Raw genomic sequence first — 23400 nt, 5'->3', positions numbered from 1 at the left:
GTTACTGCTTTGTTTTTGACTCAGTATGCTCCCTGTGTATGTTTATGCTGGATGCTGTATATATTGCAGCTCGCAAATTCCGTGTACAGCCGAATCTCCTCTGTGTCACTAAACCCCACCCACAGTGACACAGCCCAGGAAGTCATTGGACACTCCCAATCTGAATCCATTTCTAATAAATCTACAGATGAAGGTACAGAACAGTCTTTCTCTATCTCTCTGCCTGTCTATCTATCTATCTATCTATCTGACTGCCTGTCTGTCTATCTATCCAACTATCTATCTAGCATTTTTTGCACCCTTGGTTCACTGTGTACAGTATTGATTCATTATAATATGCATTATCTGTGTGTGTGTACTGTATGTTTATATCAGGCTCAGATACGTTTGTTGAAGTGGGCATGCCCAGAAGCCCATCTCACTCAGCCAATGGGAGTGAGCTGAAGCAAATGTTGGCCTCTTGCACAGTGTCGTCAGGGAAACTTCTGCAGAGAACCAAGAACTCACTACTTCAGTATGTTCAGTCATAAAATGACCTTATATTATAATGTCATTTCTGTGTAACATCATGTAAAGTTTATTTAACAAGGTTACGCTGCAGCTATGCAGAGCCGCTTAAATTTTGTTTGTGTGTGTGCAGTGTTGAGTGCGTGTTGGCCGATTCTGATTGTGAGAATTCAATGGCTGATAAAAGAGCACCAGGAAGTGAGAGAGCTGCAGAAAGAAGACTTGGACCGCATATGCAGGTTTATATACACACACACTGTACTCATATACAAGTGTACACAATCTAAACATATTTACACAGAACTTGTGTTTGAATGATTTTCAGGCTTTTGACTATGAGAAAAAGAAGCTACTGGCCACCAAAGGTAAGCAAAGACTTGTTCTCTTAATTTAACATCTAAATGTGAGAATGTACATAAATAACATCTGAATATGAGATTGCTGGTTAGGTTGATGTTTAACAGTTGTGCTGTTTTGTATAGCCATGCTGAAGAAGCCGGTTGTGACAGAGATTCGGACCCCCACAAATACCTGGAGCGGATTGGGCTTCTCTAAATCAATGCCAGCGGAGAGCATGAAAGAGCTGCGCAGGGCACACCATGTGCCGTATAAACCCAGCATGAGTACAACTTATGAGGTACAAACTCACATGCAGCCGCAATTCAGTGCAGCTTAAATGAAGCCACATCTAAAGGTTTTGATAAAGATCTCTTTAGTTTCTCTGAGGTTCTCAAAGTTGCTTTTTTTGTGTTTTCCAGGACTCTCATCTCTCTGTGTCACACTCTGGTAGCCAGGAAGGTTTGGGTAATGATACAAAATCCGATAATTGGGGGGATTTGAATGGGAATGTTAACATCAATGGGAACGGACTGTCAGGAAATTCTGAATTTTCCCCTGCTGTCAGCAGCCCAAAGAGAATCAAGAACAAATCTTGTAAGACTAAAGATTTTGTACTCATTGAACTTTCTTCTGAACTTGAAGCAACAAATTTACTGCCTACTCACTGGTTCTGTCCTTCTCCTCATCTTTGTGTTTGGGTCAGTAGGTGAGCAGTATCTCAGCAGCAGTAATTATATGGATAGTATCTCTATGTCTGGAAGTAATGGCTGCTCTCTCAGCTCCTCTCTCAAAGGAACAGATCTCCCGGAGCTTTTCAGCAAACTCGGTCTCGGCAAATATACAGACATCTTCCAGCAGCAGGAGGTAATTTATTAACATTTGAATGATGATTTTAGTTTAGCATAAAAGGAATTTCCAGTGTGCAGTGCAATGCAATGCAAAAAAAACAGATGTGTTTTCATTATTACTCAAAATATATTGATATTTATATTAAAATATTTTAGTAAAAATATATATTTAAATGTAAATTATATGTTTATTTAGTGAAACAGTGAGAAAAACATGCTTTGATTATTTTTACTTCCTCCATTAAACATTTTGAATCTAATTAGCAAAACTTCATACTTTATTTTCAGTTCTCCTTGCAAGAGCAATAATAATGAACAAATGTACTTTTATGTGTGCATGTCTGTGTGTTGTTGTCTGATAGATTGATCTGCAAACATTTGTTACACTAACGGATCCAGATCTGAAGGAACTGGGAATCTCAACATTTGGTGCTCGCAGGAAAATGTTACTGGCGATCTCAGGTCTGTCAAATTTGTGTTTGTGTCTAAGCTACAGATCAACAGATAAACCAAAATAAAGGATGTGGAAAGAACAGTAATTTTATTTATTTGCTGAATAAATTTACATTTACATTTTCTATATTTGGTAATATTGTGTAATATGTTTGTATTTTATTTATATATATATATATATATATATATATATATATATATATATATATATATATATATATATATATATATATATATATATATATATATACAGGTGCTGGTCACATAATTAGAATGTCGTGAAAAAGTTCATTTTTTTACTTTTTTTAAATTTTGATGATTAGATCATAAAAGTCCAAAATCTCAAAATATTAGAATATTTCCTAAGATCAATCAAAAAATGGATTTTCAAAACAGAAAAGTTCAAGTTCTTTAAAGTATGTTCATGTGTACACTCAATACTTGGTCGGCAGCACATAATACAGCAAATGACTTGCTCCTAGCACAAATTACAGCATCAGTGAAGTGTGGCATGGAAGTGATCAGCCTGTGGCACTGCTGGGGCACTATTGAGCCTTCAGATCATCTGTATATTGTTGGATCGACTGTTTCTCATCTTTCTCTTGAAAATATCCCATAGATTCAGGGGTCAGGCATGTTGGCTGGCCAATAAAACACAGTAATATTATGGTCAGCAAACCACTTGGAAGTGGTTTTTGCACTGTGGTCAGGTGCTAAAGTCCTGCTGGAAAAGGAAATCAGCATCTCCATAAAGCTTGTCAGCAGATGGAAGGATAAAGTGCTCCAAAATCTCCTTGAAGATGGCTGCATTGACTTTGCACTTGATAAAACACAATGGACCAACACCAGCAGATGTCATGGCCCCCCAAATCATTACTAACTTCAGAAACTTTCCACTCGACTTCAAGCAGCTTGGATTCTGTGCCTCTCCAGTCTTCCTTCTGACTCTGGGACCATGATTTCAACATTAAATGCAAAATTTACTTTTATCTGAAAAGAGGACTTTCAACCACTGTTCACTTTCCAGTTCTTTTTCCCCTTAGCCCAGGTAAGATGCTTCTGATGTTGTTTCTGTTTCAGAAGTGGCTTGGTAGTCCTTTTCCTGAAGATGTCTGAGTGTGGTGACTCTTGATGCGCTGACTCCGGCTTCATTTGACTCATTGTGAAGCTCTCCCAAGTGTTTGAATCGGCTTTACTTGACAGTATTCTCAAGCTTGTGGTCATCTCTGTTGCTTGTGCACCTTTGCCTACCCAATTTCTTCCTTCTAGTCAACTTTGCATTTAATATGCTTTGATACATCACTCTGTGAACAGCCACCCCATTCAGTAATGACCATCTGTGACTTACTCTCTTTGTGGAGGGTGTCAATGATTGTCTCCTGGACTATTGCCAAGTCAGTAGTCTTCCCCATTAGTGTGGTTTCAAAGAACAAGAAATACCCGGAATTTATACTGTAGGGATGGTCATTTAATGAAACTCAAATGTAAATATTCTAATATTTTGAGATACTGGATTTTGGACTTTCATGTACGCTCTAATCAACAAATAATAAAAAATAAATAAATAAAAAAAACTTTTGAAATGTTTAACTTTACATGTAGGGAATCTAGTATAAATTAAAGTGTAATTTTTAAAAATAATTTACAAAAAAAAAAAGAACTTTTTCACGATATTCTAATAATATGACCAGCACCTGTGTGTATATATATACTCAGCAAAAAAATGAAATGTTCTCTCACTTTCAGCTGCTTTTATTTCCAGCAAACTTCTTAACATGTGTAAATATTAATTTAAACATAAAAAGATTCAACAACTGAGACATAAACTGAAAATTTTCAAAATTTAATGAACAGAAATGAAATAATGAGTAGCAAGAAAAGTAGCAGTCAGTATCTTGTGTGGTCACCTTTACAGTACATCTTATCCTTATGGACTGCAGCAGATTTGCCAGTTCTTTCTTTGAGATGTTACTCCACTCTTCCACCAAGTCATTTGCAAGTTCTCAAATATGTCTAGGGGCGCATGGTTTGACACTGCAAGGACGATCAGCTGTCCTTCCTGTCTCCCTGTAGCTCTGTCTCTCACCGTGTCCTAACTAGACGCTATGCGATAAGATTCCAGTGACAAGCAATTTTGTCAAGCAACAGTCTATTGTCTGCCCACACCAGATGAGACTCGTCTACGAGGCTGTGATCAGAAATTAAAATGAAATACATAATCAAATTCATAAATATTCACCATTTTTTAACATTATTAAAAATACATGCAGTGTGACTGAAACAATGTCATAAAATAGACTTGTTCACATTGAGTTTCACAGTTTATTTCTTTTAATTTATTTTCAAGAAGGTGAATTATCCATTGTCGCTTTCTGTATGGCTATAAAGGTAAGGTAAATGGCTAGTAAATTAAGTATTACAGTATACACATACCAATTAAACGCACAGATCTCCTCTCGTGTGTCCTGCACTGGATGAGGCAATATCACTTTCGTTTCTCTTTCATATCTCTTTTATAGATGCCATCAATGCTTTTGCCTTTCGAGATGTAATTACCGAAATCAAAACAGCCCATAAACTATAAATCCTCACGAAAACGTCAGTCAAGCCAGCTCGTGCGTCAACCTGAGAGATCAGCCTCTTTACCTTAAAGTGTCAAATTTCTCGGTTTCTGAATGGACGGTTTGGCTTGATTGACAAACGCTAACGTTCGGGCATGATTTATATACCATCGACCTGTCTTAAAACGTTAGCACGCTTTGATCGATGGTTTGGAGATCGCGTGTTTCTCCGTTCGAGAGCGCATTTCCTGTTCACATCCGCGACAGAACAGCTGATTATTTACGATCGGAAGCTCACCGAAACGTGAAAATGGTCTCATTTGAAAGAAAATATCCTAAGCTAAAAGATTATATAGTGTGACTAATTGAAGCAGCCCCTATCAAAAGTGCGGTGGTCGACTTCTATCTTTTCAAAACTGCGGGGGTCCTGACCCCCCTGTCCCCCGTGCCAACGGCGCCCCTGAATATACATCATCTGTGCATGAGGTAGGGCCTTAAAAACATCAGCCATTACATAAACGATTGGCCCTCTGGCTTGTCAATCACTGCCATTACGTTCCTTGTGAGAGACGTGCGCGCTCCAGTAACTTTCCACACTCCACAGGCGCCGCATGCAATGTTTTTGTCAAGGAATAACAACTGCAGAGTTACCTGCGGTGAGTCCGACATAATGAATCCACTAACACGACACAGCGAATGCCGGTGGTAAACAAACACTCGTGTTCCAATACTCGTGCACGAGTTTTGGGAGGCGTTCCCTCGAAATGAGCTGTGAAGGAGGGGGGTTGTTCTTACGCATGCGCTCATTTCAAAAACTCACTATTTGTTATTGGTTTCTCAGTCATCGAAAACATCTTCTATAGCACCTTTAAGTGTCATAATAATTAACTTTCAATTGCAGTGTCACGTGAGCTTAGCCGCGACAGAGTTGATAATCAAAACCAGACAGATTTTGTTAGTTTTTGCAGAGTATCCGAGCTACGAGTTGTACATGCTCCACCCTCTTCTGGAAAGTAGGGTAGGGATCAGCAGCTCATTTGCATTTAAAGATATATGAACTAAAACAGCCGGTTTTCCCTTCCACTCAAAAATGGACATTTACAACATGGTATAATAAATGAGATGTGGGGTATTTTGAGCTGAAACTTCACAGACACATACTGGGGACTCCTGAGACTTATATTACATCTTTTTTTAAAGACGCCTAATGCTTATGTAGAGTTTAACTTGCATAGCTCCATTTGAGTTAGGATGCTGCTTTAGAGTACAGCTGCCTATGTAGTAGGAGAAGCAGCTTATTAGGTTTAGGAATGAAGCTCTTGAAGGATTACTGATCATTTTTGAATTTCTCCTCAGAGCTGAATAAGAGCAGGAGGAAGCTTTTTGACTCGCCCAACATTCGCTCTTCCTTCCTAGAAGGCGGGGCTAGTGGTCGTCTGTCGCGCCAATTCCACTCTGACATGGCGAGTGTCAGCGGTCGCTGGTGATCTCTTACCTGTAGGATTCTGGACCACAAACCACTTCATACTGGACTCTGATTGATATAGAAAGCCAAAAAGTGATGCAGATTCTTTTAGATCTAAAAAATGTGGTAGGATGCTATTAAGGTTGTTTTTTTGTCTGTGCCAAAAAATAAATTAAGGGAATATATTCAATATTGTTAAGAGAATGTGCCCTTAATATGATCTTGCATTTACTCTGGGAGAACAGGCAAAGCACAGAGTTTAAAACTAACCATACTGTCAGCAAGAGCGCTTCGGTATTGGTGTCTAGCACTTTAATCTTGTAAACTCTGCTGTTTTTGCAACTCGTCTGTCTTTTGTAATGTCGGACTGTCCAGTGTTAAAGCCAAATGTGTGCACTTAATTTGCAGGTAATTCCAGATCACACACAAAGATCATCTGCTTGGTAATCACAACCAACTGATGCTTATGTTGTTTACCAGACTGTTATATTCATGTTCAGTGTTTAATTACTCATTGGTCATTGTGGTGGTATTGTATTGTAATACATTTATAGTTTTTCATATTTTATGTTAATCTTTTTAAAAGGCATTATCAGTTTACTTTTTTATTTTTACATTGTTTATTGTTTAGTCTGATTCATCAGAACGCCGCACAGTCATCTCAAACAGATGTCAGTCATTCTTTTGGTGTAAATGAAGTCTTTGGTTTTCTGAAGAATAGCAGGATGTTATAAAATTCCCGTGATTTGTTTAGGAAAATTGGTTTAATCATTATTTACATAAACTTGTAGCACAAACATCAAATTTAAGCTGCATTAGTACTTTTCATGTCTAAGCCATTTGATGTTTGCATGTATAGCGGAATTAGTTTCCTTTGTATGTGCAAACATGTTATGTATGTGGCAGGTGTTTTGTCATGGTTTGTGTGTATAAATGTATATGTGTGTTTACTTGTCCTCTAGCTTAAAGCCATAAATGAAACTCAAGGGCTACCTTTGGTAAATTTGATTATTCAAAACCTTGACCAGATATTACTTTTTTTTTTTTCCAAGGTTTTTTTTTTTTTTTTTTTTAAGTTTTTGATTTTTGTTCTGTTCTTTTCCAGCCAGATTGTGTATATCAGTAGAATTATTTACAGTAAAATCAGTGTTAGCAGATTTTTTTTTTTTTTGTATTATTTGTATTATTTGTTTACATTTGCATAAGGTTTGTAGTACATTCATGGTACAGCCTACAAAGAAGAATGTATAATGCATGGAAAGAGCTTTTTGAAGTCATCTGTTGTTAAATACTTCATAAGAAACCATACTAATCTGTTTTTATATTGTTTTTGTTTTATGAAAGGAAAATAATGACGTCTCTAAAATATTGCACAAAACACTTGTGGTACTCTTGTATTATTGCTCAGAGATAATATTAAGTGCTTGATTTTAGGTCCAAGGTGAAAATCTCATAAAATTCATGTGCAAAATATGGACTAGAGATTAAATTTCTCACTATAGTGGAACCAGTGTATATGGTTAGTGAGCAGGGTTTGTGATCAAGGTTCATTATATTATATTATTTTAATTTTTTTTTTTTTTTTTTGCATTTGACAAATGTGTTCATTCAGTTATTTTCCACTTGTCACCTGAAATAACTGTTTTAACAGTGTCATTCATTTTTTTATTATTATTTCTTCTGAGGGGACAACTGTGTTCTGTTTTTTGGTTATGCTACCTTCCTCCTGGACTGTTTTCATTTTTTTTTTCTTTTTCGGAAGTGACACTGGCATTTGCATCGTGTAAGTCTTTGACAAAGGGAACAATGTTCATGATTTTGCTTTGTGAAAATGTTCTATAAATTCAAATCGGTGTCTCCTAAAATGGACAGAAGCATTTGCTGTCTGTGATTCTGAGTGTTGCCAGAGTATTTCTCTCTGAAAGTAACAGGAAAAAATGGGGATTTAAAACAAAAGCAAAAGAACAAAAAATATTTGAAATGTTCTTTTTGGTTTTGTTCTAGAAAATAAAAGAATGTTTGCAAGCAATCAAGTTTGCTTTATTATTTATTATAAATCTATAGTAGTTAAAGGGATAGTTCACCTAAAAATGAAAATTGCCATTTACTCACCCTCAGGTAGTTCCAAACCCCATTGACTACTATAGTATTTATTTTTCCTACTATGGCAGTAAATGGGGGGTGAGATCTGTTTGGTTACTTTACATATCTTCCTTTGTGTTCAGCAGAACAAAGAAATTCACACAGGTTTGGAACTACCTGAGGGTGAGTAAATGATGGCGGAATTTTAATTTTTAATTGGGTGAACTATCCCTTTAAATAGGTAAAGCTATACAATTTCTTTAGGTATGCAATCAAATGAAAGGGAGAGAGAGAGAGAAAGCCATTGTCTGATTGCAATTGAAATGAGAGTAGCTGGCCAAGTTGAGACCCTAAGAACACATAGGGTTGATGACAATAGCAATCTACAGTGGCACTTAAAATCGAAAAATCACAATCTGCTTCACACATCAGAAAGGACACCCACTTATCTTCTGAAAGTAGTAGCAAAGGCACGGCTAATCATTTGTAATTGTATGCTGTGTTTTGCATATTAATGTGCATCTGCCTGGAAATAGGAAAAACTGCAGGACCCGTGTGTGAGGAAGAGACCAGGGAGGGTGAAGCTTGATGTGAAAGAGTTTGACAATAAAACGTTGAGTAAATAACAAGCAACAAAGCTTTGAACCTCCAGGCTTTTCCATTTTAGATCTAGCTAATTTAACGCCATGGGACATCAGCCACCCCGAGCTATTGAAACTGGAGACAGAAAGAACTGATGCATGAAGGGAAAAACCTGTGCTATATTGTGTCGGTGTAGATTTTTAATGTACCCAAGAATAGAAATACATACAGCCTCTTAATTTAAACTTATGATGGCAAAGTGTGCATTTATGCACCTCCTGACTGTACCTTTGACTGTACAGCATTTTGTTCCAAGATATTTGGATTTGTACACAGTAGAGGGCGCCAGTTGCTTTATTTACTGCACTTGTTTGAATGAACATCAATAAGAGATGTAGGCTACAATTTGACCTATTTGTATATAAATCTGATTCAATGCAAAAGACTAATCATGACTTACCGGACTAATGGGTAACATATCTATTAATTAACATTTTAACATTTTTTATTAACACTTTTCAACAAGTAGCCCAAGAAATTCATCAATTTGTACCGTTTTAGCAAAATGGTGAATCTCTCAGTGTTTCGTTCGTAAGTTTTTAAACGAATCGTATAAGTGAACGACTTGTTCTCGTGCACTTCAGTGCACGGACTAATATTTTTGACGTGTGAATTATGAATCTACATAAAGTCTAAGGTTAGTTTCAGTTGTGCATGACTCGGTGTTTTTCTTTCTTTCTTTCTTTTTTTCTTTCTTTCTTTCTTTCTTTCTTTCTTTCTTTCTTTCTTGAGGAATCGATTCACTCATTACATGTCACCTACTGGCATAAATAACTGATGAAAATGAACTAATTTCGGTCGTGAATATTTGGGTTTTTTTATCGATTCACTCATAAAACATCACCTACTGTCGTAAATATATCCACTGGGCGAACCGGTTTAGGAATCGGAATGAATTTCTAAATTCAATTTAGATAAACGGTTTCAAAAGATTCGAATCACTGGGATGAATCGATATCCCCACCCTGTTCATGCAGGGGCCGATTCGGTACCAAATAAGGACATGAGCTCGAGCGCTTGAAGTGACGTCAGTGAGATGGATGGAGGAATAAGGAGTCTTTCGCTCAGAGGCGGGAGCAAAGGTACAGTCAGGAGGTGTAGAATGAGAATTAACGGTAATGTAGACCGTAATATCGTTACATAACCCTTCACTGAATGCGCCGTTCGTCTGTTCATCCGCGTTAATCCGTTATTCCACACAGCGAAAACACTTGTGGCGTTCGTCAGAGCGAGATAACTTGCACACATTTCTGTTTCTCGAGATGAGGAGAACTAAGTTCATTTTATCGAGTTATTAGAAGAAAATACTCATCCTTATAGCGTATATGCTTCTGTCCTTGTATCTATGTCTAGTGGCGACGACCCGCTGACGCGGTTTCCACCACAACGCCAGGGAAGAGACAAGAGAGGAATCAAGAGCACCAGAATCACCCCATTTGGTTTTCCGAGCCGAAGATAAAGAATATTTCCACAGATATCATATCCACGAGCCTCTGCAGACATGGAGGCGGCGAGTTTGGCACACGGGGTCGCGAGCCCGCGCGAGGGCATGATCAAGAACGTGAGCCTGGAGTCGCTCCAGCTGTGCGAGAGAGACGGTAAGAAACAGCTGGAACCACAGAGAGAGTGACTGTAAACTTGACAGTTTCATCTACGCCTGTTTCCCATCTTTGAGGAAAGTGTATATTTTGACCATGTTTATTCATGTATTGAACGCTTAAAATACTGTAGTAATATGGGATTATACATTGATGCAGAAAAAATCGCCTGTCACATCCATGAAAAGCGGAATAGTGAGACATGGCAGGCTGCCTTTGTGTGTGCTGGCAGTGATATCTCAGAGTGAAATCTCTGTGAGGGTTTCATTTCAGCACCATGGACACTACCCTCTTGCAGTCAGCTACCTTTTCCCTTTTAATCTCTTTTTAACTATGAAACCGGTATGGTGAACATGTAGAGAAAATAATATTTAAAACATAGTATACATATCATATCCCTAAACAATTTAAGAATGAGGGTTTTTAGTCTTACTTCATACATTAACACATGTCTTGTTCTCGTTCTTCTACAAATGACTTAATGGTTTTAGACTTAATGGCGGAAGGTAAAGTCATGTGCTTGAGACACATATTGGGAGGAACCTGCTGTGGCTTTCAAAGGTATAGATGCCTGATGTAGAGGCTTACACAAGGATACAGTATTTGCCTGTCATCTGATCCCTGCCTCTACATCTCCATCTCACTTTGTTTGTGTGGGATTGCAAGCTTATAAATGTTAATCCATTTTAACTGAAGGAAGCATTTTTGTCTTTTTTTATAAGCGTTACAATCATCAGTGTTTCAATAATGAGCGTGAGTTAAAAAATGCCAAAATGTGTCAATCCTCTAAGAATGACTGAAGCAACAACCTGCATATATGCAATTTGGCAACCTTCAGAAGAAAGCAGTGTTCATCTAAGGGTAGCACAATGACTCACCAGGTTTTTGAGAGGGAGGCAATGTTTTTATCTCCCCCTGCATGAATGTATTTGAATCAGCATTAATTAGCTTGAATGGACTGCTGTGCTGCTCTTATCTCTGTTGAGTTACCATCAGCGCTTGATTTATTTTGTTTAAATGCAACAAACTGAGGGAGTGCATAATGCATTGTGTTTTGAGGTACTGACTGAACTCTCTCATTAGTTAACATGAGTTTGTTTCTCAAAAACATTCCCTTTAAACATCAGCCAGACTGCTCACCTGTTCAGGTGTCCTAACCAAACACCGCTGTATCGGATTTTAGGCATCCTTATTTAAGATCTTTTAAAATTGAAAATTATGCTATAAAACAGATTTTAGCTTGCACATGCATTCAGATGATGTTTGAAACTGCTTGCGCTGCCTAATGCTAACCCATCAACTGAGTGCTCAGTGTCAATATCTAAATCAGATTAGCTAGAAACCAGAATCTGTTCCGTGCAGGACTTTGAACTAGTGATCGACCGAAATTGATTTTTTAGAAACCGATAATTTGTGTTTATGTGCCGATAACCAATATGCAGAACCGATATTTATTTACTGTCATACTTCTGTTTTTGACATGATTACAACACCACTGAACTGAACAAACTATTTTATTTATAACAATCACTAACTTCTTGCATAGAAAACAAAACAAATCTTATTTATGCACCAATAAATAGAGGGGTCTGAAAGTGCAAAAAATAAAAAAGTTCACTGTTACTAAACTGTTTTTTTTTTTTTTTTTGGAAATTAGTAGTCTTTCATGTTAATTTTAATCTTCATATTACAAAAATTATTTTATTTATATAAAAAGCATCAGCAGCAACACTAATGTTAACAATAAGCAAAATAAATGTAGAATGTCTGATGTTTTCAAATGGAGAAAATAAATTAAAGGCAGGAGTTATATCAACTTTAGTTTTAGTAGATTAGTAGATTTGTAAGCTGTTTAATAGGCTAAAGAGTGAAGAATAATTCACTGGATAATGTTAAATAACTGAATAACATTCTCTAGAATATTGGAATATAACAAACAAAACATCATATTTTTATAACATTTCTCAACTGGTAATTTATATCAGAATTATTAATATTTTATTTTTTGTTCTAGATCAGTGTTTCTCAACCAGGGGTATGGTCCATATACCCCTGGTTGAGAAACACTGATGTAGTGGTCCTTGACATAATGTCAGGGGTTCCTTATAAAATATCTGAATGTGAATTTTTGTATATTTTGACTTTTGACATGTTCCCATAAAAGAAGAAGGTAATATACAGTATGTATAATATAACTGACGATATGGCTAAATATAGGACAAGTCAACTAACGTAGTAGTAAATTATACTTTATTGCATTTGGTTGTCACAAAGTCATTAATGATACCAATGAGCCTGGAGTCCTGGAGGATGGTTCCAAATATGATGGGGGTCCTTTACTCAAAAAAGGTTGAGAATCACTGTTCTAGATTATGAAATATCTGCTGACAAAGCATTGTTTATCTATGCATTTACACAGAACTACTGTATACTCAAACTGCGATCGCTCGCGGAGATAATAAATAATTAATTTCCATAGAGTTGTGCTTACTTGGATGTTTATTAGTGAATTAATGGTTATACAGTAAATGTTTATATAATTACTGTGTTTTAAACAAGTAAATCTTGTTAAAAGTTACATGCGGTGGCCATGGAGCATTTTCTGAGCATCAACCTCAACCAAAATGCAGACATTACCTGTGCACGCCACATTACCTGTGTACGCCGTTGTCTCGTCTCCCCTCAGATTTGTTGTAATGGCGATCTTGCGCACAATTCTCAAAACACCCACAAGATGGCAGCGTTATCGTAAATCCGATATTTCAAAACCAATATCCGATTATGGTAAAATGCTTAAATATCGGGGAAAATATTGGTAAATCGATATATTGGTCGATCTCAACATTGAACATCGCAGTTAGAGGTGACTGGCAAACTGTAAACTTCACTATTGTGTCCTTGAGCAAGGGATATGAGTATATGGGATGCATTGTATGTGCAATATGAGGCCTAGGCTACGATGTCTGCAATGAGTGAAATATAAGAGAAGTAACAAATTAACTGGCTAAAAAGAAAAGAAACATCACATTCCCAGCTAAAGAAAAACATTTGTTTGGAAAACACTGATATGGAATTACAGACATGCTTAATTAATAGAGAGACTGCTTGTAAAATCATCTCTAATTAAATTAAAAGATTTCATTCTGTATGATTAAGTGCTGTAATGATTATATGTTGCTTGAGGCTTATCTTGAGTTCATTTTCCCTACCCTAGAGAAGCTGTGGGCTCATAAACTAGAAAACAGCAGCCTACAAGTACCATTATATTATGTGCTTGTGTTGTCTTTATTGCTAGTGGAGAGAAACAGATTAAAATTTTGCCACACATATTTGGAACTAGGATCCAAGGGATTCATGTAAAATATGTTTTTTTTTTTTCTTTTTACTCTTGTTAGGCAAATAAAATAACATACAACATCCTTAATCGTTGACCGCCAGGCTTTTATGTGAATTGTTTGGATGGTTTGCTTTGGATATAAAATTAATATCCTTTCAGGTTAAATTATTTAGTGTAGATCAGAGGTGTCCAATCCTGATCTTTATTGAACTCTTGATTGTTCCTCATTCCTAAACAATGTGTGCAGTGTGGCAGGGAGCATCCTGCTGAAACAGGTCACTCCCACCAGGCAGCACCACTGTCATGAAGGGGGCTACCTGGTCTGCAACAATGTTTAGGTGGTACGTGTCAAACTTATGTTCACATGAATGGCCGGACCTGGACCAAGCAATGACTTGCCTTAAAGGGACTTTGGTGCAATGCACTGTGTGTGGTGACACATTCCTCCCATTACCATCATTAAAATCCTGTGGGACTTGTGCCACAGTAGACCTTCTGTTGGCTTGGACCAGACGGGATAGTCTTTGTTGCTTGTTGTTGATGAGTCTTGAGCACCCAACACTCAGTTGCTGAAATTCTCTGTAGACAAGGAGCAACTCACAAGCCTTGCCGTTTCAGAGATACTCTGACCTAATCGTCGCTCAAGGGTGTGTTTCCCGAAAGCATCTTTAATCAATTGAACTCTATTGGTAACGATGGAATTTGCGACCATAGGCTTGTTCGAGATGAACTACACTAGGCTGTCACAGGCTGGTGAGATCTGCAGGTTGCTTTGGTGGCACATGTAATCGTAAGGTGGCTGCATGGCCGATCAAAGTCGGAAAATTTTTTTTGTAACCAGAATGCATTGCTTTTGTCAGGTGGCATCTAATCTTTGCCGCGCCGCATGAAGTTGAACTGTTGTTTACCATTGGCTTGGGCTTGTTATGAGATGATCAATGTTATTTGCTTCACCTGTGGCTGGTCATAATGTTTTGGCTCATGTGTGTGTGTGTGAATGTATATATAATTGGGAATAAATTAGCCTGGGACTAAACTGTTAAAAATATGAATTTGCTGCCGTCCACAGCTTGTTGTTCTGCAAATTACAAATATGTTTATTGTTTGTGTGTATTAATATGCAGTTCAGTGTGTATTTTGGAGTGGGTCCAAAGCTCATTAAACTGTAAACCCTGATAAGCTAGCATTCTGCCACAATACAGAGACGTTTGCAGCTTGAAGCTGCAATCTCGCTCTGCATTGAAGCTTATACAAGAGAAAAGGCTTGTTTTTATTCACAAGGTCCACTACTCTTTTGTAGTCACATGATGCAGTGCTGTTTGCCCACATAAAGACCTCATTGTAGTTTTCGATTTGTGAGTGTGTGGTATTTCCTAGGTTAGATTTGCAGTCTGTACAGTTACGTTTCTGTTTCGCTTTGTTATGTAACACTGCAGTTTTCTGGGTAAGCTGCTCACACAAGCTGCTCTCCTGATGAATATTCTTGGGTTTTTAGGTGTTTGTGAAGGAGATATTGATGTGCATTGGTGATTTATTTGATATTTCTGATGTTGTTGTACTGTAAGTTCTTTTGTGTGTGGATGTCTTTAGACTATGGTACCATGGGAGGCTTTTAGCCCTGATTACAGTCAGATATAGAACCAGATGCTCCATGTTTTTCATTCCTCATCTCTTACTCTTTCTCTCCTGATTCAGCAGGTTCTGTTTGTACTCTCCTATTTTGGAGTTTCACCTTTTTCTCTCTCTCTCTCTCTCTCTCTCTCTCTCTCTCTATATATATATATATATATATATATATATATATGTTTTAAATTTTTTTTTAATGTTAATAGAAAATTTTACTTGAAATACATCTTTTGTAACAAATGTCTTTACTGTCACTTTTGATCAATTTAATCTATGCTGAATAAAAGTATTAATCTTACTTCACATTTTTTTAATGGTAGTGCTGCTAGTGCATGATATATAAAGATTTTTATCTGTAAGCTTTCCAGAAGAAGAAAAAAAAAAATTCTAAATAAAAACCTAAAATCTTTCTATTTGAATGATATTATCACATATGACTGAGTACAAACTCTAAACGAAGGAGAATATCTAAACACAAGCTGTCTTTAGTAAATCCAAAGGGGAAAAAGGCAAACACAACCAATTTACATCAATGAGACAGGACAAAGAACTGAACAGAACAGGTTCTATATATACCAGAATAAACGAGGGAACTAATGAGTTAAATAATCAACAACAGATGAACTGAATGAGACTTACATATACGTGGGAACTCGGTTAACTTAGAATGACATGAACAAACGCATAATCCTAACAGATATAAAAAGTTTATTTTAACTGCTAGAGACTTCTGTTTACGATCTTACAAGACCAAAACTTGAGTGCTGATCACTGTGTATGTAAAGGTTCGGCCAATCTTCCTCTTTAAATTATAGTACATTGATTAATGGCCTTGATTTGTTTCCATAGAAACTGCAGTCGTTGTTAAAGCATGTCGAAAGACCTGTGGGTGTGTTTTGAAGCTGGCATTTTAGAAGAGAGATGCATTCTGCTGGTATTGTACTTGTTTTTAGGTACAAACAAGGTAGGAGTTATTGATGCGAAGTTATTTTAACCACCGTTTGACCAACACTTCAACAAGATTATATTAACATTTGCTGAAAATACAGTAGTTTGTTTATGCTGAACGTATGGTACATCTAACCAGTTTCAAAGCGTGATGGAAAGCAGATTCTGTAGTGAGAAGATGTCTGATCAACACACATCTGTTGTTTGTATAAGTGAGGCTGTTGGCAGAGGCAGGGTTTGGAGGGGTAGTTCTGACAGGGCCAGTGTTGTGGGAGGACTAGTATAGTGCAGGAACATGTGTATTACTGAGCTGAATGTTGTGAGTACCAGTATTTTATTTCATATAAGTCTTTTCGCTGTTTTATTTGTACATTTGTCTTCTTGGAAGACCCTTAAAACTTGTTTTTTAGGGTTACTTTTTTGATTATATTCATCATTATTTAATTATTTATAAATTGGTTTTAATATCACGATTTCATTCTGTATTTTGTAGTCTTTGTATTTTTACTTTATTCTTGTAACGCACTTTGAGATGCAACTTTTATTTTATTATTATAATTGTGACTTTATTTTCTTTAATTGCAAATTTATATCTCACAAATATGGCTTTTTATCGCACAGTGTGACTATATCTTTACATTTTGACTATTTCTCATAATTTAGATTTTTTTGCTTATTTTGAATTATTTCTCATAATGGCAAATTTATATTTCACAATGTGACTATTTCACACAACTTTGAATTTCTTATTTTAGCTTTTCTCACAATTAACTTTTCTACTTTTTACTTAAAGACAGAAACACTGTTTTTTAGGGTTACTTTTTTGATTATATTCATCATTATTTAATTATTTATAAATTGGTTTTAATATCACGATTTCATTCTGTATTTTGTAGTCTTTGTATTTTTACTTTATTCTTGTAACGCACTTTGAGATGCAACTTTTATTTTATTATTATAATTGTGACTTTATTTTCTTTAATTGCAAATTTATATCTCACAAATATGGCTTTTTATCGCACAGTGTGACTTTATATCTTTACATTTTGACTATTTCTCATAATTTAGATTTTTTTGCTTATTTTGAATTATTTCTCATAATGGCAAATTTATATTTCACAATGTGACTATTTCACACAACTTTGAATTTCTTATTTTAGCTTTTCTCACAATTAACTTTTCTACTTTTTACTTAAAGACAGAAACAGGCTTTCATATGATGTAAATGGTGCTGTGGTAAATAAAACAAAAGAGTTCTGTGGTCATTTTCATACCATAAGCAGAGGTGCATGAAATAACACTACCATTCAGAAGTTTGAGGTTGGTAAGATAAGAAAAGATGTTTTTTGAAAGAATCGCTTATGCTCACCAAAGCTGTATATATTTGATTCAGAAATCAGTAAAAGCATTATTACTCCAGTCTTCAGTATCACACGATCCTTCAGAAATCATTCTAATATGCTGATTTGATGCTCAATAAACATTTATTATATTATTAATGTTGAAAACAGTTGTGCTGCTTGTGATACAATGTGATATTTTTTTTTGATGAATATAAATTTCAAAAGAATATTTAATTAAAACTGATTTTTTTTGTAGCATTATAAATGTCTTTACTGTCACTTTGAAACAATTTAATGTGCCCTTGCTGAATAGACGTAAAAAACTCGTTAAAATTTTTTTTTTTGTGTTTAGTAATTCATTTAATGAAAGTGCATCTCCCCATGAATCATGCAATAAACTGGATAATTTGTGAGGATTATACTCTTTAAGTTCATATTAAGAGTAATTTCTTTCCAGAGGAATATGTCAGCAGTAGTAAAGAAATAAGTTTAGGAAAGAAAGAGGTCATTGTTTAGTTGACAGCAGACTGAGGGTGCTTATTGTACAGTGAAGCTTTAAATTGATCCCATTCATGGTTATAAGGGGCGGATCTATGTTCACTGTGGTTTGTTTAGTGTGTGTGTGTGTGTGTCATTCTAGATTCCCACATTCCTGTTGTGCATCTCTGGTTTCTAAGATAACACAGTGCCCACACTGTAGCCATGCTAGTGCAGCACAGCACATTTCTCACTTTGTGTGTGATTGTGTATGCAGGTCAGAGGGCAGTCATGTACTTATAGAGAAACACTATTAATAAAATACAAAGGATTTCAGACAATATCCTTTCTTTCTGTCAGGTAAAGCTGAAGACACTGGAGTGGTAGGAATGGAGGAGTTACCTGTTGCTCGCAACATCAAAATCAGTAACATCACCTGTGACTCCTTTAAGATCTGCTGGGATATGGACCCTCACACCACTGAGAAGATCACACATTACTTCATTGACCTTAACAAGAAGGAGAACAAGAACTCTAACAAATTCAAACACAAGGTATTTTCAGAATGAATATATTCATAATATTTAATATTCTTTAAAAAAAATGACATTCATTGACATTTCTCAACAATTTTATCTTAGTTTGAGTATTGCCTGGAGTTTTACAGTTTTTAATAGTAGTTTTATAATGGCTTCATTTTATTTATTTATAAGGGAGGTACAGCATCAGTTGGCTCTGTTGTTCATCATAACTTAAATTTTTTTTAAATTAACTAAATACGACTGCATTTTAAATTCTTTCTTACTCTCTGTCTTTAGGATGTGCCTACGAAGCTTGTTGCTAAGGCGGTCCCATTGCCCATGACAGTGCGAGGCCATTGGTTCCTGAGTCCACGGACAGAATACACCGTTGCCGTGCAAACAGCTTCCAAACAGACCGATGGAGACTATGCCGTATCAGAATGGAGTGACATTGTGGAGTTTTGTACAGCAGGTTAATCAGCCAAGCACACACTTACATATAAAAGACAGTGTAATACAAGGCTAGTTTGTTTATATAACTCATTTTATACACATTGGTAATTCAAATAATTCAAATGCTATAGACTGCCTTAATAATGAGACTGAATATAAAATATAAAAATGAAATGAATACCTAACACCAAAATAACTTGCTATGAGAGAAAAAAGATAAGAAAACAAAATGTTATGCTACTGCTCAGCTTTTTAGGTAGATAACATTGTTCGACTAATGAAAATTGAGGATAAATAAAAATAGTTCCCTTCATTTTTCTAGATTATTCCTCTGTGCATTTGACGCAGCTGTTGCAGAAGGCTGAAGTCATTGCTGGCAGGATGCTCAAGTTCTCCGTCTTTTACCGGAATCAGCATGAGGAATACTTCCAACACTGCAGGTGATTCAGGATTAAAAATACCTCAGTGAAAAATGCTTAGTAAATTGGAGAGTTAGGAGAAAGAGATGAGGTAATGCTGGTTGAGGATGACAATGACAATCTTTCTTTGCTTTTGAGATTCAGCTTGTCACTAGGAAGCAAACAGCTCCCTCTTGTGGAATAATGTCCTCATTAATTGGCCAAATGTTCTGTTTTTTGCAAACCACATTTTTAATTTTATTTACACTACCATTCAAAGGTTTGGGGTTAAATGTTTGGTTTAAATTGATCAAAAGTGACAGTAAAGACATTTTCAATGTTATAAAAAAGTTTTATGTGTCTTGCACTGTGGAGAGGCTTCCGTTCAGCTCAGTTTGGTCGGACGGCCAGCTCTAGGAAGGGTTCTAGTCGTCCCAAACATCTTCCATTTAAGGATTATGGAGGCCACTGTGCTCTTAGGAACCTTAAGTGCAGTCAGTTTAATCAAACACAGCTGGACTCAAATGAAGGTGTAGAACCATCTCAAGGATGATCAGAAGAAATGGACAGAGTTAAATATATGAGTGTCACAGCAAAGGGTCTGAATACTTAGGACCATGTGATATTTCAGTTTTTCTTTTTTAATAAATCTGCAAAAATGTCAACAATTCTGTGTTTTTTTTTGTCAATATGGGGTGCTGTGTGTACATTAATGAGGAAAAAAAAAGAACTTAAATGATTTTAGCAAATGGCTGCAATATAACAAAGAGTGAAACATTTAAGGGGGTCTGAATACTTTCCGTACCCACTGTATATTAAAACAGAAAACAGTTCTTTTAAATTGCAATATTTGACAATATTACTGCTTTTACTGTGTTTTTGATCAAATATATGCAGCCTTGGTGAGCAAAACACTTCCAAAAACATTTAAAAATCTTACGACCCCAAACCTTTAAACAGTTTAATGGAAATCTGAAAAGTAATTAAGGATATTGAGAAATGTCTCTTTTTCTCTCACAGAGATGTTCTTGGCGGCCGAATGATGCCCTCAGTAAAGGATAACAGCGGTAGTCACGGTTCACCTCTCAGCGGTAAACTGGAGGGGATCTTCTTCAGCTGCAACACAGAGTTTAACACAGGTCAGCCCCCGCAGGATTCCCCGTACGGCCGCGTCCGCATTCAGGTGCCCGCCGAGGTTCTGTTCACCCCTGACACGCGCCTCTACTTCGGGGACTTCTACTGCATGTATACTGCCTATCATTACGTTATCCTTGTCCTGGCTCCTCGGGGCTCGAGCGGAGACCTTTACTGCAGCGATCGCCTCCCGGAGCTGGATGTGACGAACAACCGCTTTCTGACACGTGTGTGCGGGGAGGATGGGCGGGTGGTGTTTCAGCATGCGCAGGATGTGATTCTAGAGCTGATTTATACTGAGCCAGTGTCTCTGGCACAGGGGACTGTCTCTCAGATCAGCGGCCACCAGTTGATGAGCTTGTCAACCGTCAACGCCAAGAAAGACCCCAGCTGCAAGACCTGCAACATAAGCGTTGGCCGCTAACTTTGGCGCACACTCACTCACAGACCCAATTGTGCATAGGCTATAACAAGGTGAAGACCTCATGAACAAATAAGACCCCTCAAAATGGTACAGATGAACTCCAAGAAAAATGGCCCCACAATCCTCTATATATGTCCATGTGGCACTCAAACCCCTTGGAGGCTTCCCAGAATCTTCGCTTAGGCTAGAAAATTCTGTGCTTGTTTAACCGAGCATTCTATAAGAATACATGTAAATTAAAAATACATTATTGTGCGACAAAAAAAAACAAAACAAGAAGAGTAAGACAAAAAAGAGATTCAAGGAGGGAAATGCATATCAAGACAAAAAAAAAAAAAGAAAAGAAAAGAAAAGAAAAGAAAAGAAAGAGAGAGAGAGCAAGAGTAAAAGCTACTTTTTCCAAAAACTTAAATCCCACTGTGAATCTTTCAGATGTGTTCTTGGTGCTTTTTCTGCTCGATATTTAGACCCCAGCCCTGTTTATCCGCAAACCATTTGTGACCTTTTTTAAACACACAACGTCTTGTTCAGTTTCCTCTGAGGCCATCAAACCGCTCGTGTTTCTTATGTCAGACTTGTACTGCATGAAGTCTGATCCTTTAAGCATATACAGTACATGCCATCTCAGCCTTTAAACTTCTATATGGGGATTTTCTTCTCTTAGACCAATCATTTCCCCTTTGGCCACTTAGGCCCACTCTATTCACCCTTGACATGCAACTCTGAGGAATTCTACTGCATGTACAGTACAGTATACTACCTATCATTACATTATCCAGATGGAGCTGCTTTAAGAGTTTTACGCCAACCAATCCTTTAAGCACCTACATGCCACCTCAGCCTTTAAACCTTCTCTTTTACACTCAGTCTTTTCATTTTCTACTCCGATCGCAGTTGTCCTTTAACCTTTCTTACTCACTAAAACATTGTATTTCCATGTTTCATTGTTATGTTTTGTTTTTAGAGAATGTGTGGTGCAGTAGTAATGGTGTATGTTGATTCTTGATAGAACATCAAGCAGTTAGTAGAATTGATTTGTCTAAAACATATCCATTGCTGGACACAACTATGTCCAGGTTCTTGAGGGTTTGCACTGTCCTATTAGAGGCCCTCTGGTGGTGAAAAAGATCACAGATGCATGCCTAAGATTTTGTGCTGTACTGTATCTGAACTTGTTACTTGTTCCTTAAGCTTCAAAAGCCACAATTTTATTTTCATTTCTGAAAACTATTAGCTGCCAGTATCTTAAACCTGTGGTCAACATGTAGCTTTTGCTCAAAACAAAATATTTTTTTTTATATTTTCCCCCACTATAAACAGTTCTACACTCTTTATTCTCATACACTACTGTTCAAAGGTTTGGGGTTAATATGATTTTTTAATGTTTCTGAAAGAAGTCTCCTCACCAAGCATTTATTTGATGTTAAATCATATTAAATGTATTTTATTCCTGTGATGGCAAAGCTGAATTTTCAGCACCATTACTCCAGTCTTCAGTCAGATCCTTTAGAAATCATTCTAATAATGTCATTATTATCACAGTTGTGCTGCTTAATATTTTTGTGGAAATGGTGATGCATTTTTTTCAGGATTCTTTGATAAATAGAAAGTTCAAAAGAACAGCATTTATTTGAAATAAAACTCTTTTGTAACATTATAAATGTCTTTACTCTCACTTTTGGTCAGTTTAATAAAAGTATTAATTTCTGAATGTTAATTACTACACCCAAACTTTTAAACGGTAGTAGTGGGGGGAAAAACCCAGCGAGTTCTGATTAGTTCTCTGGGAGTGTGTGTGTGTTTGTCGGCATGTTTTGTTTATAAATGTGTATGTAAGTGTGTGAGCTGATTAGACTAGAGTGTGCTGTGTGTCAGCTGGAGATGTGAGTGTTTGACTGATAAGAAGCTCCCATTTACTTAGCTCAAGAATTTGTCTTTTGGCAGAGGAAGTCTGTCCTATCTCTGTGAACTTCAATAGAGAAGAAGGGATGAAAATAAAACATGACTTTTTTGGATCAACTTACTCTAATCGTACTCTGTAGAAAACAATAGTTCAACTTATGCACAGGTCAAGCGACTCGTGCACCCAAATCAAGTTCTTGCTGTGTGAATGTGCCTCGAACTGACAGACATGTTCAGTAAATATTTTTGTTTTTCTTGTTGCCATGTTTATGAAAACCAAAATGTGACTGTTCAATAAAGATCATCCTTCAGAATGAGACTATACTGTGTGTTTATATGTAC

At 36.6% G+C, this 23400-nt stretch overlaps 2 protein-coding genes across 4 annotated transcripts in view; both read left to right on the top strand.

The window, feature by feature from the left end:
- Positions 1-7153, top strand: part of bicc1a (BicC family RNA binding protein 1a) — a 41856-nt gene extending 34703 nt beyond the window's left edge. For 2 of the 3 annotated variants that reach the window (XM_067367605.1, XM_067367607.1), the window contains exons 13-21: positions 70-193; positions 376-514; positions 641-746; positions 833-872; positions 990-1144; positions 1266-1440; positions 1550-1710; positions 2057-2156; positions 6065-7153. In XM_067367605.1, the coding sequence (XP_067223706.1) occupies positions 70-193; positions 376-514; positions 641-746; positions 833-872; positions 990-1144; positions 1266-1440; positions 1550-1710; positions 2057-2156; positions 6065-6195 (1131 nt within the window). In that variant the 3' untranslated portion in view covers positions 6196-7153. The remainder of the gene's footprint in view (positions 1-69; positions 194-375; positions 515-640; positions 747-832; positions 873-989; positions 1145-1265; positions 1441-1549; positions 1711-2056; positions 2157-6064) is intronic. The other variant, XM_067367606.1, reaches the window with a different exon arrangement.
- A 2789-nt stretch (positions 7154-9942) lies between these two features.
- On the top strand, positions 9943-23360 carry phyhipla (phytanoyl-CoA 2-hydroxylase interacting protein-like a). The gene is made up of 6 exons (XM_067367596.1): positions 9943-9979; positions 10251-10495; positions 18587-18780; positions 19045-19219; positions 19523-19640; positions 20619-23360. The coding sequence occupies exons 2-6, from the start codon at positions 10399-10401 to the stop codon at positions 21154-21156; spliced, it is 1122 nt and encodes a 373-aa protein (XP_067223697.1). The 5' UTR covers positions 9943-9979; positions 10251-10398; the 3' UTR covers positions 21157-23360.
- Positions 23361-23400: the final 40 nt, after the last annotated feature.

Source organism: Chanodichthys erythropterus, chromosome 18 (genome assembly GCF_024489055.1).
Source record: "Chanodichthys erythropterus isolate Z2021 chromosome 18, ASM2448905v1, whole genome shotgun sequence".
Lineage (NCBI taxonomy): Eukaryota > Metazoa > Chordata > Actinopteri > Cypriniformes > Xenocyprididae > Chanodichthys > Chanodichthys erythropterus.
Note: the sequence above shows the minus strand (reverse complement) of the source record. Positions and strands in the feature narration are given on the sequence as shown.

What these genes read in the sequence shown, in the direction of transcription:
- phyhipla (XM_067367596.1), top strand. Translation starts at nt 10,399, where the DNA reads ATGGAGGCGGCGAGTTTGGCACACGGGGTCGCGAGCCCGCGCGAGGGC. An exon ending in CCAGCTGTGCGAGAGAGACG is followed by an intron (nt 10,496 to 18,586) that starts GTAAGAAACAGC and finishes TCTTTCTGTCAG; the next exon opens with GTAAAGCTGAAGACACTGGA. An exon ending in TGTGGAGTTTTGTACAGCAG is followed by an intron (nt 19,220 to 19,522) that starts GTTAATCAGCCA and finishes TCATTTTTCTAG; the next exon opens with ATTATTCCTCTGTGCATTTG.